Raw genomic sequence first — 13151 nt, forward strand, 5'->3', positions numbered from 1 at the left:
AGAGAATTAAAAGCCCAAAGCCAAGCTTTGCTAGGCAAGGTGGTATTGAAAAGGTCAAGTGAAACCTTGCAAGCTGTCGCCAGCAGGTAGCACAGAGATGACACTCAGTGCTTTTCTGCCCAACGTTGACATCCTCTTGATTAGTTTTTAATAGTCTGCTGTCCTAAAAGATCAAAAAATCTCATTAGGGAAACATCCCCAATAACAAGGAATTTTCCAGATAATAGATTTCAGTGAAGAAATGCTGTTTCATGTGAAATTGTGCTCTTCTCTTGCAAATATGAGCTGGCTCCTGTGCTGGATATATAATTAAACCCCATCCCCTAATGCTATATTGGCCTGTGCCGTGCATGACAAAAGAATTTTCATCCTGCTGCTTTGGGGAAAGCTGCTGTATTAATTCCCTCTAACAATATTAAACCTCCACTTAACTGATTTCCCCCATGTGCTGAGGACAATAAAGCCAGCCAGGAAAAACATTCAGCCCTAAAACAATCCTTTGGGTTGTCAGAGGCTGCTAAAAATAATCCCAAGTCAGGCTTTTGTTTCTCACAGCAATAACACCCTGGGTGCTTTTGCTCCTGAGAGGCAGCAGGATTTATGAACAGCTCAGAGAACTCCTCATCCACTCTAAACAATCAGGATTTGACCCAATGCCCTCAGCTGATGGGAATGGGAGACCTGGGATAACATCAGGAGGGTGGAGGTGCTCAGTGGGGCTTTTTTTAATGCAGCTCTCTGGCTGCCAATGGAGGAAAAGTGAGGGAGGAGCAGGATTTCTGGGCATGTGTTGTGGGATATGTTACCTGCCTGCTAATCTGGCTGCATCTCACTCCCACGCTAACCTATATGAGAAACCCCAAAATAAGGAACAGGCTCTTAGTGCCAGACATCTGATCCTGATGGAGGCTGAGCTGATCATCCCTGGAGGTGCAAACAACTGCAGGGCAGAGCTCCCAGCTGCCCAGGGAGGATTTCAATCCTGAAAACTCCTTCCCTCAGCTGGCATCCTGACCCTGCCTTTGCGATGGGGGGAAATTGCAGCTCCTGGCTTCTCCACAATGTGTCAAGGAGGAAATTGTGGATGGGTTTTTTCCCAGGAGCAGACACGGAATTCGCCCATGGAAATGGTGTTGCGAGGCATCAGCTGCATGTGTGTGCACGCAAAGCAATTAGAGCATCCTCAGGGAAATCTCCATGCAGAATCTTTTGGAGTTTGCAGGTTCAGAGCTGCCACCCACCCATGCTCAGCTCATGGGTCATGGAAATGGTGTGTTTGTTGCAAGGCATCAGCTGCATGTGTGTGCACGCAAAGCAATTAGAGCATCCTCAGGGAAATCTCCATGCAGAACCTTTTGGAGTTTGGAGGTTCAGAGCTGCCATCCACCCATGCTCAGCTCACAGGGATGAGGATCAGTGTAGGAGCTGCATTTGGGAGGGAGTGCTGGGCACCCTGGCAGGTGACAGAGGGGAGGGGAGGGCAGCCAGGGCTGCACAGAGTGTTCAGCCCAGGCTTTGACACTCGACGTGTCTGAGCTCATCCTTGGCAGGTGCTGAGTGCAGCCCTTGGACTGCACCCAAACCGAGGCATCACCTCAGTCCCGCTCATCATCACATTGTGTTTGATCTCCAAACAGAATCTGATTGATTGATTGATTTGTTTATTTGTCTGGCCCTGTCATCGGGCACAACTTCCTCCTCTGCTGGTGAAACCATTTCTGGTTTCCTGCCAATCCTTCCTCTCAGCCGGTGCTGATCTCCAGATTTTACAGCTCTTTTTGTTCCTCTGGTAGTCACTCCCAGGTGTGTACAGAGGGATAGTGGAATCTCTTCTCAGCCATCCCTGCCTCCTGCAAACCTTATCAGATGAACTTTTCATTTCCTGAACCATCAGCTGAGTCCATTTCTCTGCTGGTTTTTCCCCTAAACCTTGAAAATCTCCCCCGAGATTCCTCTTGCTGTTGCTCCATCAGTTTGAGCAGCTCCCCAAGGCTGAAGGTTCATCCCTGAAGATGAAACCCCAGAGGTGGGCTCAGAACAGCCCCTTTGGAGCTGCCAGGAAAGGCAGATCCACAGGGAAGCTTGAGCAGGGTTTAAACCTTGGATTTGCCCTTATAAACCTCACTGAGGTCATCAGACCAACGCTGACTCCCTGTGACTCTGGTTTAATTGTGAATCAGCTCCTCAAACACGATGACAAGAGCAGCACGGGAAGCTTCATTTGTATTAATTTCCTATTTCAACTGCTAAAAATAACTCTTTTCCCCCAGACAGCCACAGGTATCTGTCTCACATTATCTTGGTGAAAATGAGGTTTCAGGCTGAGAGAGGAGGCAAAAAGCATTTTCAGGCGAGGCTGGAGCACTGCAGCTGATGGATGGAGCTGAGGGAATTTAAGAGGCACTATCCTTGGGCCTGAGTTCATTAGAGCACTTCTGTGCATGCTTCAGCCTGAGCTCCTACAGGCTCATTGAAACCTAATCATGTGCCAAAGTGCTTTGCTGGATCAAGGGCATAATATGCTAATGAGGGAAAAGAGGCAGATCCTCAGTGCTGGGGCTGCCAGGGATCTCAGGCTCATCCCTACAAATCTGGCCAGGAAAAGCAGCACAGGCAGCAAATACCCGCTCTGGGCTTGTGAAATCCACCCCAGGACAGCCCAGCAGATCATTTGAGACATCTCTGTGCCTGAGGAGGGTATTTTCCTGTGCTTCAAGGAGCAGCAGAAACGTTCCAGAGGTATTTGAGGGCAGCAGCCTGGGCGAGGTGCTCTGAGAGCAGAGCGTGTCTCTCCCTTCCCACACCTGAGAAAGAGCCCAGGAAGCCTCCCAAAATTTTGCTCAGCACACTCAGGTATTGCTCCGTCATTACAGAAATGCTCTTTTCTGATTATTTGCAGCTGGGGTTAGGCACTAGCGGAATAAATGGGATTAATTTTGCATGAGCCCTACCAGTCATCCCTCTCCCTGCTCCTTGGAACGATTCTGCTGCTCAGCTCCAAGGACAGGCTGGATAACTGGAATAAAAGGAGCTTGGCAGCCCAGCCATGCTTGTCTAAGGCTCCTCTTCTCCTGCCTCAGGGCACAGAGAGGTCTCCACACTCCTCCACATGCAGCCCAGGTGAATTAACACCCCCTGAGAGCTGACATTCCCTGCAGTAGGCACAGCCTAATGGGAGCTGACCGGGCTCTGGCTGAGCTCAGCTTTGCTCTTTTCTCCTCCAAACCTTGTTCTGCACTTCCCTGCTCCTCACACCTGCCTGAGCAGCTCCTGGGGAGGTCAGGGTGCTGCTGGTTCATCTCTGAGCCTCACAGACCACAAATAGCTTCACCTTTGCTGAGGAACGCTCTGGCCCCCGGAGCAGTTGGACAGAACACTCCAAAGCCTGCTGGTCTTTGCCATGCAGGTCACCCATGCATTTTTAATAGATCCCTGCAATAGTTTCAGTGTCATCCTGCATGAGCAAGGGGCACTGTGATGGTTTTTCCAAGCTGGAGGGGCACCCTTGGCATTTGCCCTGTGCTGTCCTGCCGTGCCCTCGCTCTGCCACGCCAGGTAAGTCCCAGCCCACCACAGGGGGATTTGCCAGAAGGAATGTGGGATTTGCCAGAGGAAATGTGGGATTTGCCAGAGGGAATGTGGGATTTTCACCACTCCTTCCCTCCTCATGCCAGCTTGGCTGCAGTGAGGACGCAGACGGGAGCGGATGTGGCACCCATCCATCCGGGGAGCAGATCCACCCACCAAGAGCTGAGCAGGATGGGATCAGGATGGGAACAGGATGGGAACAGGATGGAATCAGGATGGGATCAGGATGGGATCAGGATGGGAGTGGACAGGAATTAGGCTGGGTGCAGGCTGGAGCAAGATGGGAGCAGGATGGAGGCAGGCTGGAAGCTGGATGGGAGCAGGCTGGAATCAGACTGGGAGCAAGATGGGAGTGGACTGGGAGCAAGATGGGAGTGGACTGGGAGCAGAATGGAAACAGGCTGGAAGAGGGCTGGGAGCAGAATGGGAACAGGCTGGAATCAGACTGGGAGAGGCATGGGAGCAGGATGGAATCAGACTGGGAGCAAGATGGGAGTGGACTGGAATCAGGCTGGGAGCAGGATGGTATCAGACTGGAGCAGGCTGGGATCAGCCTGGGAACAGGCTGGAAGCAGGATGAGATCAGGCTGGGATCAGGCTGGCTCAGGAGCAGCAGCAGGCTGGGTGCCTGATTCACTTTGCCCACAGACGTCACCGCAGTGGTGGCACTGCTGGGGTGACGTGGCGGTGGCAGGAGCAGCACCCGTGGGCTGTCCCTGTCACGTCCCCTCTGTGGGACAGACACGTCCAGCCCCGCTGCAGAGCCCTTCAATATGGCTCGGTGCTAAATAGGAGCTGACGTCAGACCCGTTCCACCTCTCCCAGCCTGGAAAACAGGAGGGAATATCTTAATAAACCCGATGGCAGCCAACCTTCAAAATCAGGTCAGCCTCGCTGGCGTTCCCCTCCCCTCCTCACACCTCCAGCTCGTTTCCTCACCGCCAGCCCAGCCAAGCTCCTGCATCATTCCCTGGCGGGGCCAGATGGGCTCCGGGCAGGAATGCGGCACCGCTCGCCTCCGGAGCTGCATGGGCACCAAAGGGGTGCCAACCGTGCCCGGCGCTCCCCGGCCCCGGGGTGCCCTCCCTGCCGCTGGGCTGGTTGTGGCAGGTGCTGCTGGGTGGATCGTGAAGTTCTGCTGAGGTTTGAGCTCACCAGGAGATGGAATTGTGCACCTGGGCTGGAGCGTCTCCTCCCAGCCAGGTGTGCTGCTGTCACCTCTGAGCTCACCCCAGGTGCCTGTCAGAGAGGCCAGCCTGACTTTAACCTCAGCTACACCCCTCATTTCCATGTCAGATTGCTGAGTCCTTCTCTGCAGAAAAAAAAAAAAAATCATTTATTAAACCAGGTTTGCTGTGTTTTAGAGCACGGGGTGGTAATCTGGGAGCTGCTGTTGATGAGGCAGTAAATAGTGCATGGGCTGATTGCCCTTTAGCTGTGCTGAGCGTGTGGGAAAGGTCAGCCCTGGGGTGCAAATGGGGGCTGCCTCGCTGCTGGCAGCACCTTTTAATGAGCCCCTTCTCGTTTGGCAGGTGCAAAACATGTCCCAGTCGATAGAGGTGTTGGACAGGAGGACTCAGAGAGACCTACAGTACGTGGAGAAGATGGAAAACCAGATGAGGGGACTGGAATCCAAATTTAAGCAAGTGGAAGAGAGCCACAAGCAGCACCTGGCAAGGCAGTTTAAGGTAGGTCTGATTTCCAAACTGCTTGGGGAGCTGTGGCCAGGGGATTGTGGCCCTGGCTCCCATCCCAGCTGTGGGGTCCTTCCTGCCCAAAGCACAGCCAGATCCAGGCTGTGGCCTCACATCCTCAGCCCTGCATCTTGTTTTAGGGTAAAATCACAAATCCCTGTGTTCCCACACCCGCCTGGGTGCCCGAAACAGGGCGGTGCAGGGTGATTCCATCAGGAGGGTCTGCAGGGAGACACCCCAGCTCTGGGTGAGGTGGGTTCCCTCTGTGGCCAGGCAGCTTCTCCATGCCATGCCCAGCACCCATTTCTTGGGAAAAAAACCCCAAGAACTGGGGCTCCCTTTGCATTCCTGTCAAACCACAGTGGGCAGTCACCAAACCCCATTTCCCCTGGGGGTGGCTGGAGAAAGGAGTTCATCAATCAAATATCACCCCCCTGAAAAAAAATACCCCAAAAATACAGTTATTACAGCTGTCCTCAGGCTGGCAACCTGCACATCTCCAGGATTTTGTCCAATTTTGGGTGTTGGCAGCAGAGGCAGCAGCTTCTGATGGGTTTTGTGTGGTGTCCTGGCACTGGGCAGAGGGGGAGAGGAGCTGCAGCCTCTGGAATGCAGCTGGCACTGGGAGCAGTGGCCAAACCCTCAGGAAGCTGCTTGAGGATGAATGAAATTGCCAAAAAGATGTTCTGAGCAGTACTGGAGTTTTAAATTTTAGCCATGCTGTGGGTTAATAGATATAAAAAATCAAATGGAAAAGATTTCTGGTGGAATCTGGGGACTTTTCTGATCAGCCACCCAGCTGATTCCCACCCTCATTTGCAGGCAGCTGGCTGGTATTTTAAAGCAGATTTTTTTTTAATGCTAAATACTGAAATACCATGATTATCTCATAAAAAGCTGGGAAGATGGTTCTTAAAACTTTTCACCAACTCCACCTCCTCCGCTCCCCATCTCCAGTTACTGCAGGACCCTAAATTTAGCTCTGCAGTCTGGATGGAAAGACTTGAGCATGAGTTTCTTTTATTTAATTATTTCTTTATTTCGGTTATTATTGTTTTCCCCCTTCCACCATTCTGATGAGTTCAACCCTCCCCATTGCCTGCCAGGGAACTTTAAATGAAATAAAATTAAAACATTCCCCACGTGCAAAGCGCGGGAGGGAAAAAATCCTCGTGGCTTAAATAGGAGGGGATGGATGGGAAGGAGGCTGAGGAGGAATTCCTGATCCTGTTCAGCCCCAAAAAAGCTTCAGGACACAGGCAGATGTCACAGCCCTGGGTGCTGGGAGCTTGGCCACTGTAATTTGAGCAGCACCAGGGATTTTGGGTGTTCTAACACGCTTCATTAACGGGTAGGTGCATGCATATTAATGTCTACTCATTAGCTGCTGGAGCAAAGCATCTGCAACAAAATGCTGCATTGTGAGCCTTTAAATGAGCAAAAAGCAAAAAACAAAAAAAAAATTTAAAAAGAAAAAAAAATTCATTTCTGCAAAATCCATCTGATAATGAATTTTATTTTTCTGTTCCGCGCTTGAAACCAGTGAGGAATTTTTTGTCTAATTTGCTGCCAAAGCAGCATTTGAAAGAACAGCCACAGCATTTTGTTCCTGCTAATGCCAGCATTAAACTGTGAGTGCTTTGGAGCTCTTGTGTTGGTTTTTTTTCTCTTTAGTGCCGTAAGAGTATTTGTCTATGAATGGCTATCTATATAAGGCAGGTTAGTGAGCTAGATCCTCAACAGTATTTCATTTTCTTGCTTACAGGGCTAACTAAAAAGCAAGTTTTTTCAATGCTGCAGTGACTGAAGAAGCAGTTCACTCCCATGTAACCATGAAAAGAGGGCCACAGAGCATTTTGCACCATGCATTGATTTTTTTGATTATTTTCCAAATTAGCACCATATCTCACTAAGGAACCTTGAACCACACAACCGAGATCTTCCTTTGCATGCAATTGTAGATGCATTTCATGAATAGTTTGAAACCCTTGTCAATGCATATATATCTTATTTTCTTTTATTTTTTGGAAAGAAAAAAAAGAAAAAAAAAACAACAACTCTTTGTGTATGTGATCTGAAGCATGTAACCCTAAGATGTTGCATTCTAAAAATGACAAATAAAGGCCTTTCCCAAATATTTTGGTGTTCTGCAGCCTGTTTAATATGTTCTTGCCAAGACATCATTCGGACCAAAAATAATAATTGAGCTAATTTTAATGCTAATAATTGTGGGAAATGTGAACATTTCGCTCCCATAGGAAGCACCCAGGTCAAGGCAGAGTGTTGCAGATTTTTGCACGCATAGCACTGAACCGAGCTTATTTTAACCTTGCAGGCAATAAAAGCGAAAATGGAGGAACTTAGGCCTTTGATACCAGTGTTGGAAGAGTACAAAGCCGATGCCAAATTGGTATTGCAGTTTAAAGAGGAGGTCCAGAATCTGACGTCAGTTCTAAACGAACTCCAGGAGGAGATTGGCGCCTATGACTACGAAGAGCTTCAGAACAGAGTGTCAAATCTTGAAGAAAGGCTTCGTGCATGCATGCAAAAATTAGGTAGGCTCAGAACCACCACGGTGGCTCCAAGGCCACCGGCGCCAACGCACGCATCCCGGCCGGAGGCAGAGATGCCCCGCTGGACATCTGGTGCCGTGCCCGGCCGCGAGGGATGAGCTCCACACGGCCAGGGGCCATCCTGCCAAGAGTGATGCCACCAGGAACATTCCTCCTGGGAGTAGTCCTGCCCAGGATTACTGGCAGGAGCAATGCTGCTCGTGGTGTGAGCGCTTCAGGATGCTCCTCTCCTCTCCTCTCCCAACAGAGCGGAGCGGGCGTGTGGGCGGCGCTTGCATAAGTGGCAGCTCACGCTTATGCAAAGCCAACACTTGCACCCCTTTTGCTTCTGCATCCCTGGACCTGGTCCGTCAGCAAAGGGCTCTGCTCGTGGTGGGGGGTGTGGGGCTGTGCCTCGGTTTCCCTCGGTTTCCCTTCTTTATTTTTTGCATCTTGCCAATGCCCCCGGAGCAGAGCATGAGGAGCTGGGGCGCGGTGTGGTCCTGCCCCTGCGCGGGATGGGAATCCTCCCTCTCCCATCCCCTGAGGGAGCAGGGAGCCATTTCCACCAGGCTGCTGCTAAACCACCAGGGACTCGTCTCTGACCTCCTCCAGAGGGTTGGAATTCACTGAAACTCTGGGGCTGTTGTGGGGAGGCTCAGCTGCCACCAAACCCAACGTGTGACCCCAAACACAGGGGGAAGGAGGAGAGCACTGCCTCCCACAGCTGCAAGGACTCTCTGCACCATTTGTTGGGCCAGCTCTGACTTGATTTAATTTCTCCTTCCATTATTGACTTTCTTGCCACGCCATTTAGATAATCCAAACACATTAACTGCTCTGCAGTCTATTTTGGTAGCACATACGAAATTACACTCTCAGGTAACTTCACGGAAGATCAGATCTCTTCTGAGCACTTGATATCCTTGGCAAGGTAACGCTTTGTTTCTCTCTTGGCTCTGCTGATGGGGTTGATTTTGCTTGTTTCTGGATGCCTCCACACTGTGAGCAGCCACCTCCCCTCCATTCCTTCTGCATTTCCATCCTCTGGTTCCTTGGACATCCCTTGCAGGCTCCAGAGAGTAAAATTCCCATTTAAATGTGGATGCTCAGAGTATTTGAACAAGTCAGGCACCGAGGTACCCTTGGGACAGGTGAAACCCCCCTGGCCTAGAGAGATCAGAGTTTGATTTCTCATTAATTAATGAGTGCTGGTGGCCCAGGTTTGGTTTGAGAGCAGGACAGGCTGGGGCTTTCTGCCCCTTTCTGTTGTCCCTCCCTTCACCCCATAATGGTCACAGGGAGGGCAGCAGGGTTGGGCAAGGAGGGAAATTCTCACCTTCTCACCCTCTTGAACTGGTAATGGGGACAGGAATGAGCAGGGCTGGAGTCCCCAATTCCTGGAGCTCTGTCAGGTGGGCGCAGTGCAGTGGAAAGATAAGGAAGGATGAACAGATAAGAAGGGAAAATAAGAAAGGAGAACAGGAGGGTGGGATGGACCAAGGGCTCACAGAGACCTCCTGGCAGCCCCACATCCCCTGCAAATGGATCCTGAGGGCAGAGGAGGAGGTGCCCAAGGAGGGGTCCCCTGCTGCACCCAGAGCCTTCAGCCCATCCCTCGAAGATGAGGAGGAGCTGTGGGTCACAGGGAGAGGCAGCAGCAGCAGGGATTTGAGACTTCAAACTTGGGGACAGTTCTTTCAACAAAGCCATTCCAACCAGGGAAGTTGGGACAATCCTCCCACTGACCCTAGGCAGGCTTTAAAGCTCCCAAACCATTCAGGGCTCCAAAAAATTAGAATTTGCTCTTGCACCATTAACCCTTTGTGCTCATCCCATCACTTCACGCTCAGGTCCAGCTGGGACCAGGTAAGAAGGAGGCAGGTAGGGATGCTGAGCTCTTGCAGGTAACCTTGTCTAGGAATTTTTGGGTGTTTTTTAAAATATTTTTGAGTTTTTAGCTGGGCTTTTTGGCCTCTTCCTGCCCTTGCCCTCTCTCTGGGGTCGGAGCAGCTCTTTTGCAGCAGCCCTGGGTGCTCACAGAGATGGATTCTGTTCCTCCCCAAGGCTCATCCCAGAGGATTTGCTGCTCACTCGGGAAGCTGATTTATTTGGTCACTTAAAAGAACCAGCACGGATTGAATTTCCAATGCTGTTTATCTCTCTGGTGTGTAAACCACTGGAAACGGTTGCTAATTGAGTTAAATTCAGATAACAGCCTTACAAATGCTTTGCTGCCACACAATGAGGCCCTGATTGCTGGGGACTTCGCTTTGCTGCAGGTTTTCTGCTCAGCTGGGCTCGCTGATGTCTCAAGGAGAAGGTTTTAGCTGGGACAAAGGTTTTTCTGCTGCTCACCTGGAGTTTGTGTGCCCCAAACAGGGTCAGGGAGCTGCTGCAGCAAGCACAGGCCAAGGGGAAGGGAGGGATGTGCCCCATTCCCACCCAGCTCACCTCTCCCAGCGAGCTCTGAGCCTTGGCAGCGCCTTTTCCTTAGCCAAGGTCCTGTTTTGCATTTTGGGTTTCCTAAGCATTATTGACGGATCAATAGTGAAAACACTTCCTGACCCTGGCATGTGTGTGGAGGGGGAAAAAAAGAAATCAATCATGGCAGCTTCAATCTGTGTTTCTGTTTACACTCCTGAAGATCCCTATTTATACAGGGATTTTAGCCTTTGCATTAATGGTCCTGAGAGGAGATACAGGGCTTGGCACTCCTTGGATCCAGGGGGAATTTAACTCAGGCAGGGCAAATTTTCCTTGGGAAAAATCCTGGTGCAGGGATGGGGATGGAGCCAACCCTGATGGTTTTGGGATGGGGATGGAGCCTGATGCTTTTGGGATCAGGATAGGGCCCCATTCCTGATGGTTTCGGGATGGAGGCCCATCCCTGAATTTAATTCAGGCAGGACAAGAGTTCCTTAGGAAAAATCCTGGTTTGGGATGAGGATGGAGCCCCATCCCTGATGGTTTGGGGATGGGATGGAGCCTGATGATTTTGGGATGGGATGGAGCTCCATCCCTGATGGTTTTGGGATGGGGATGGAGCTCCATCCCTGATGGTTTTGGGATGGGATGGAGCTCCATCCCTGATGGTTTTGGGATGGGGATGGAGCCTGATGATTTTGGGATGGGATGGAGCCTCATCCCTGATGGTTTGGGGATGGGGATGGTGCTCCATCCCTGATGGTTTTGGGATGGGATAGAGCTCCATCCCTGATGGTTTTGGGATGGGATGGAGCCATCCCTGATGGGTTTGGGATGGGATGGAGCCTGATGATTTTGGGATGGGATGGAGCCTCATCCCTGATGGTTTGGGCATGGGGATGGAGCTCCATCCCTGATGGTTTGGGGATGGGATGGGGCCATCCCTGATGGTTTTGGGATGGGATGGAGCCATCCCTGATGGTTTTGGGATGGGATGGAGCCATCCCTGATGGTTTGGGATGGGGATGGAGCTCCATCCCTGATGGTTTTGGGATGGGATGGAGCTCCATCCCTGATGGTTTTGGGATGGGGATGGAGCCATCCCTGATGGTTTGGGATGGGGATGGAGCTCCATCAGGGTTTTGGGATGGGGATGGAGCCTGATGATTTTGGGATGGGATGGAGCCTCATCCCTGATGGTTTGGGGATGGGGATGGTGCTCCATCCCTGATGGTTTTGGGATGGGATAGAGCTCCATCCCTGATGGTTTTGGGATGGGATGGAGCCATCCCTGATGGGTTTGGGATGGGATGGAGCCTGATGATTTTGGGATGGGATGGAGCCTCATCCCTGATGGTTTGGGCATGGGGATGGAGCTCCATCCCTGATGGTTTGGGGATGGGATGGGGCCATCCCTGATGGTTTTGGGATGGGATGGAGCCATCCCTGATGGTTTTGGGATGGGATGGAGCCATCCCTGATGGTTTGGGATGGGGATGGAGCCATCCCTGATGGTTTGGGATGGGGATGGAGCTCCATCCCTGATGGTTTTGGGATGGGATGGAGCCATCCCTGATGGGTTTGGGATGGGGATGGAGCCATCCCTGATGGTTTTGGGATGGGGAGCTCCCAACCAGGCAACAGAGGAAAGATCCAGGCCCAACTGAGCTGCCAGAGCCCCATCCCTTCCTGAAGGGCTGGGATTGGGATTGGGATTGGGATTGGGATTGGGATTGGGAATGGGATTGGGATTGGGATGGGGATTGGGATTGGGATCAGTCTTGGTGTCCTGGGAAGATGGAGCAGGGCAGTTCCTGGCTGTGTTACAGCACCACGAGCCCAGCAGGAGCTGGTGCCTGTGCGTTGGTGGAGGAGCTGCTGGGAGCTGCCAGGCAGGACCTGTGGGCAGCACCCAGAGCTGGAGAGGAGGCGGTGGCACCCTGGGAGGAGGGGAGAGCTGCTCCCACCTGCTCCTGCTGGAAAATTCCTCGTGCAGCCGGAGTGGGGATGCATCCCATGGCAGGACAGAGGGACACTTGGGGAAAGGCTGATTTGTGGCCAGGAGAAAGGAGCTGAATATCTCTGAGTGAAGAGGAGTGAGAGCAGCTCCTCTGTGAGGCCCTAAATCTGCTCCTCACACGTTTCTCCTGTCCTGGGCTCCTGGGTGAGCACAGGATGAGCTTTTCTGTGGCACAGCTGTTCCTGAGTGACCTGGAATTCCCATGGAATCCCATCTGACAGGAGCGGGGGCTGCAAAAACTCAGCTGCTGATATTGCAGGTGTGCTGTGCATCTCCTCAGGTGGGTGAGGATCCCAGGGGCTGGAGCTGTCCATGCCTGGGTGGCAAAGCTGACTTGGGATCCTCAAAATCCTTGTTGAATTCCCCCCAGCAGCCTGGGATGGGTTTGCAGCAGGAGAGAGAAGAACCCTCCTGCATTGCTGAGGAGCTGGGCTCTGTGTGCCTCTAGCTAAATGTGTAGGAGATGTTGCAAACAACACTGGTTTACCCTTATCAGCTGCTGCTGCTTTTTTTTTATCTGTTTTTTGTTTGTTTGGATTTTTTTAATCAATGAGCTTTTACAGCACGCTCCTCTCCAGGGAAATGGGAGGAAGAGATAAAGTGACAGCAATGTAGGGCTGTGATAATGGAAGGCAGATCTGGGATTAGGGGAAGGCTGGACCCCTGCAAGACATTAAAATTTGTTATTTTATCCCATTGCATTGCTTTGCTCTCCCTCTGAGCCGAGAGGTTTGGAGTGCAGCAGGCAGGAGGGCAAATCCCTGTGTCCTGTGCCTTGTGTCTCAGCAATCTCTGATTTTTGGGGGCATCTCTCTTGTTCTGCCTGGGTCTGGAGGCTGTGGGGGCACTGATGGTGCCCTTGGTGCACAG

At 51.6% G+C, this 13151-nt stretch overlaps 1 protein-coding gene across 2 annotated transcripts in view; it reads left to right on the plus strand.

The window, feature by feature from the left end:
* The window catches only part of OLFM1 (olfactomedin 1), a 36872-nt gene that overhangs the window by 15073 nt on the left and 8648 nt on the right, over positions 1-13151 (plus strand). For both annotated transcript variants that reach the window (XM_058038315.1, XM_058038314.1), the window contains exons 3-4: positions 5121-5276; positions 7618-7837. In XM_058038315.1, coding sequence (XP_057894298.1) covers positions 5121-5276; positions 7618-7837 — 376 coding nt within the window. The remainder of the gene's footprint in view (positions 1-5120; positions 5277-7617; positions 7838-13151) is intronic.

Source organism: Melospiza georgiana, chromosome 20, assembly GCF_028018845.1.
Source record: "Melospiza georgiana isolate bMelGeo1 chromosome 20, bMelGeo1.pri, whole genome shotgun sequence".
NCBI lineage: Eukaryota > Metazoa > Chordata > Aves > Passeriformes > Passerellidae > Melospiza > Melospiza georgiana.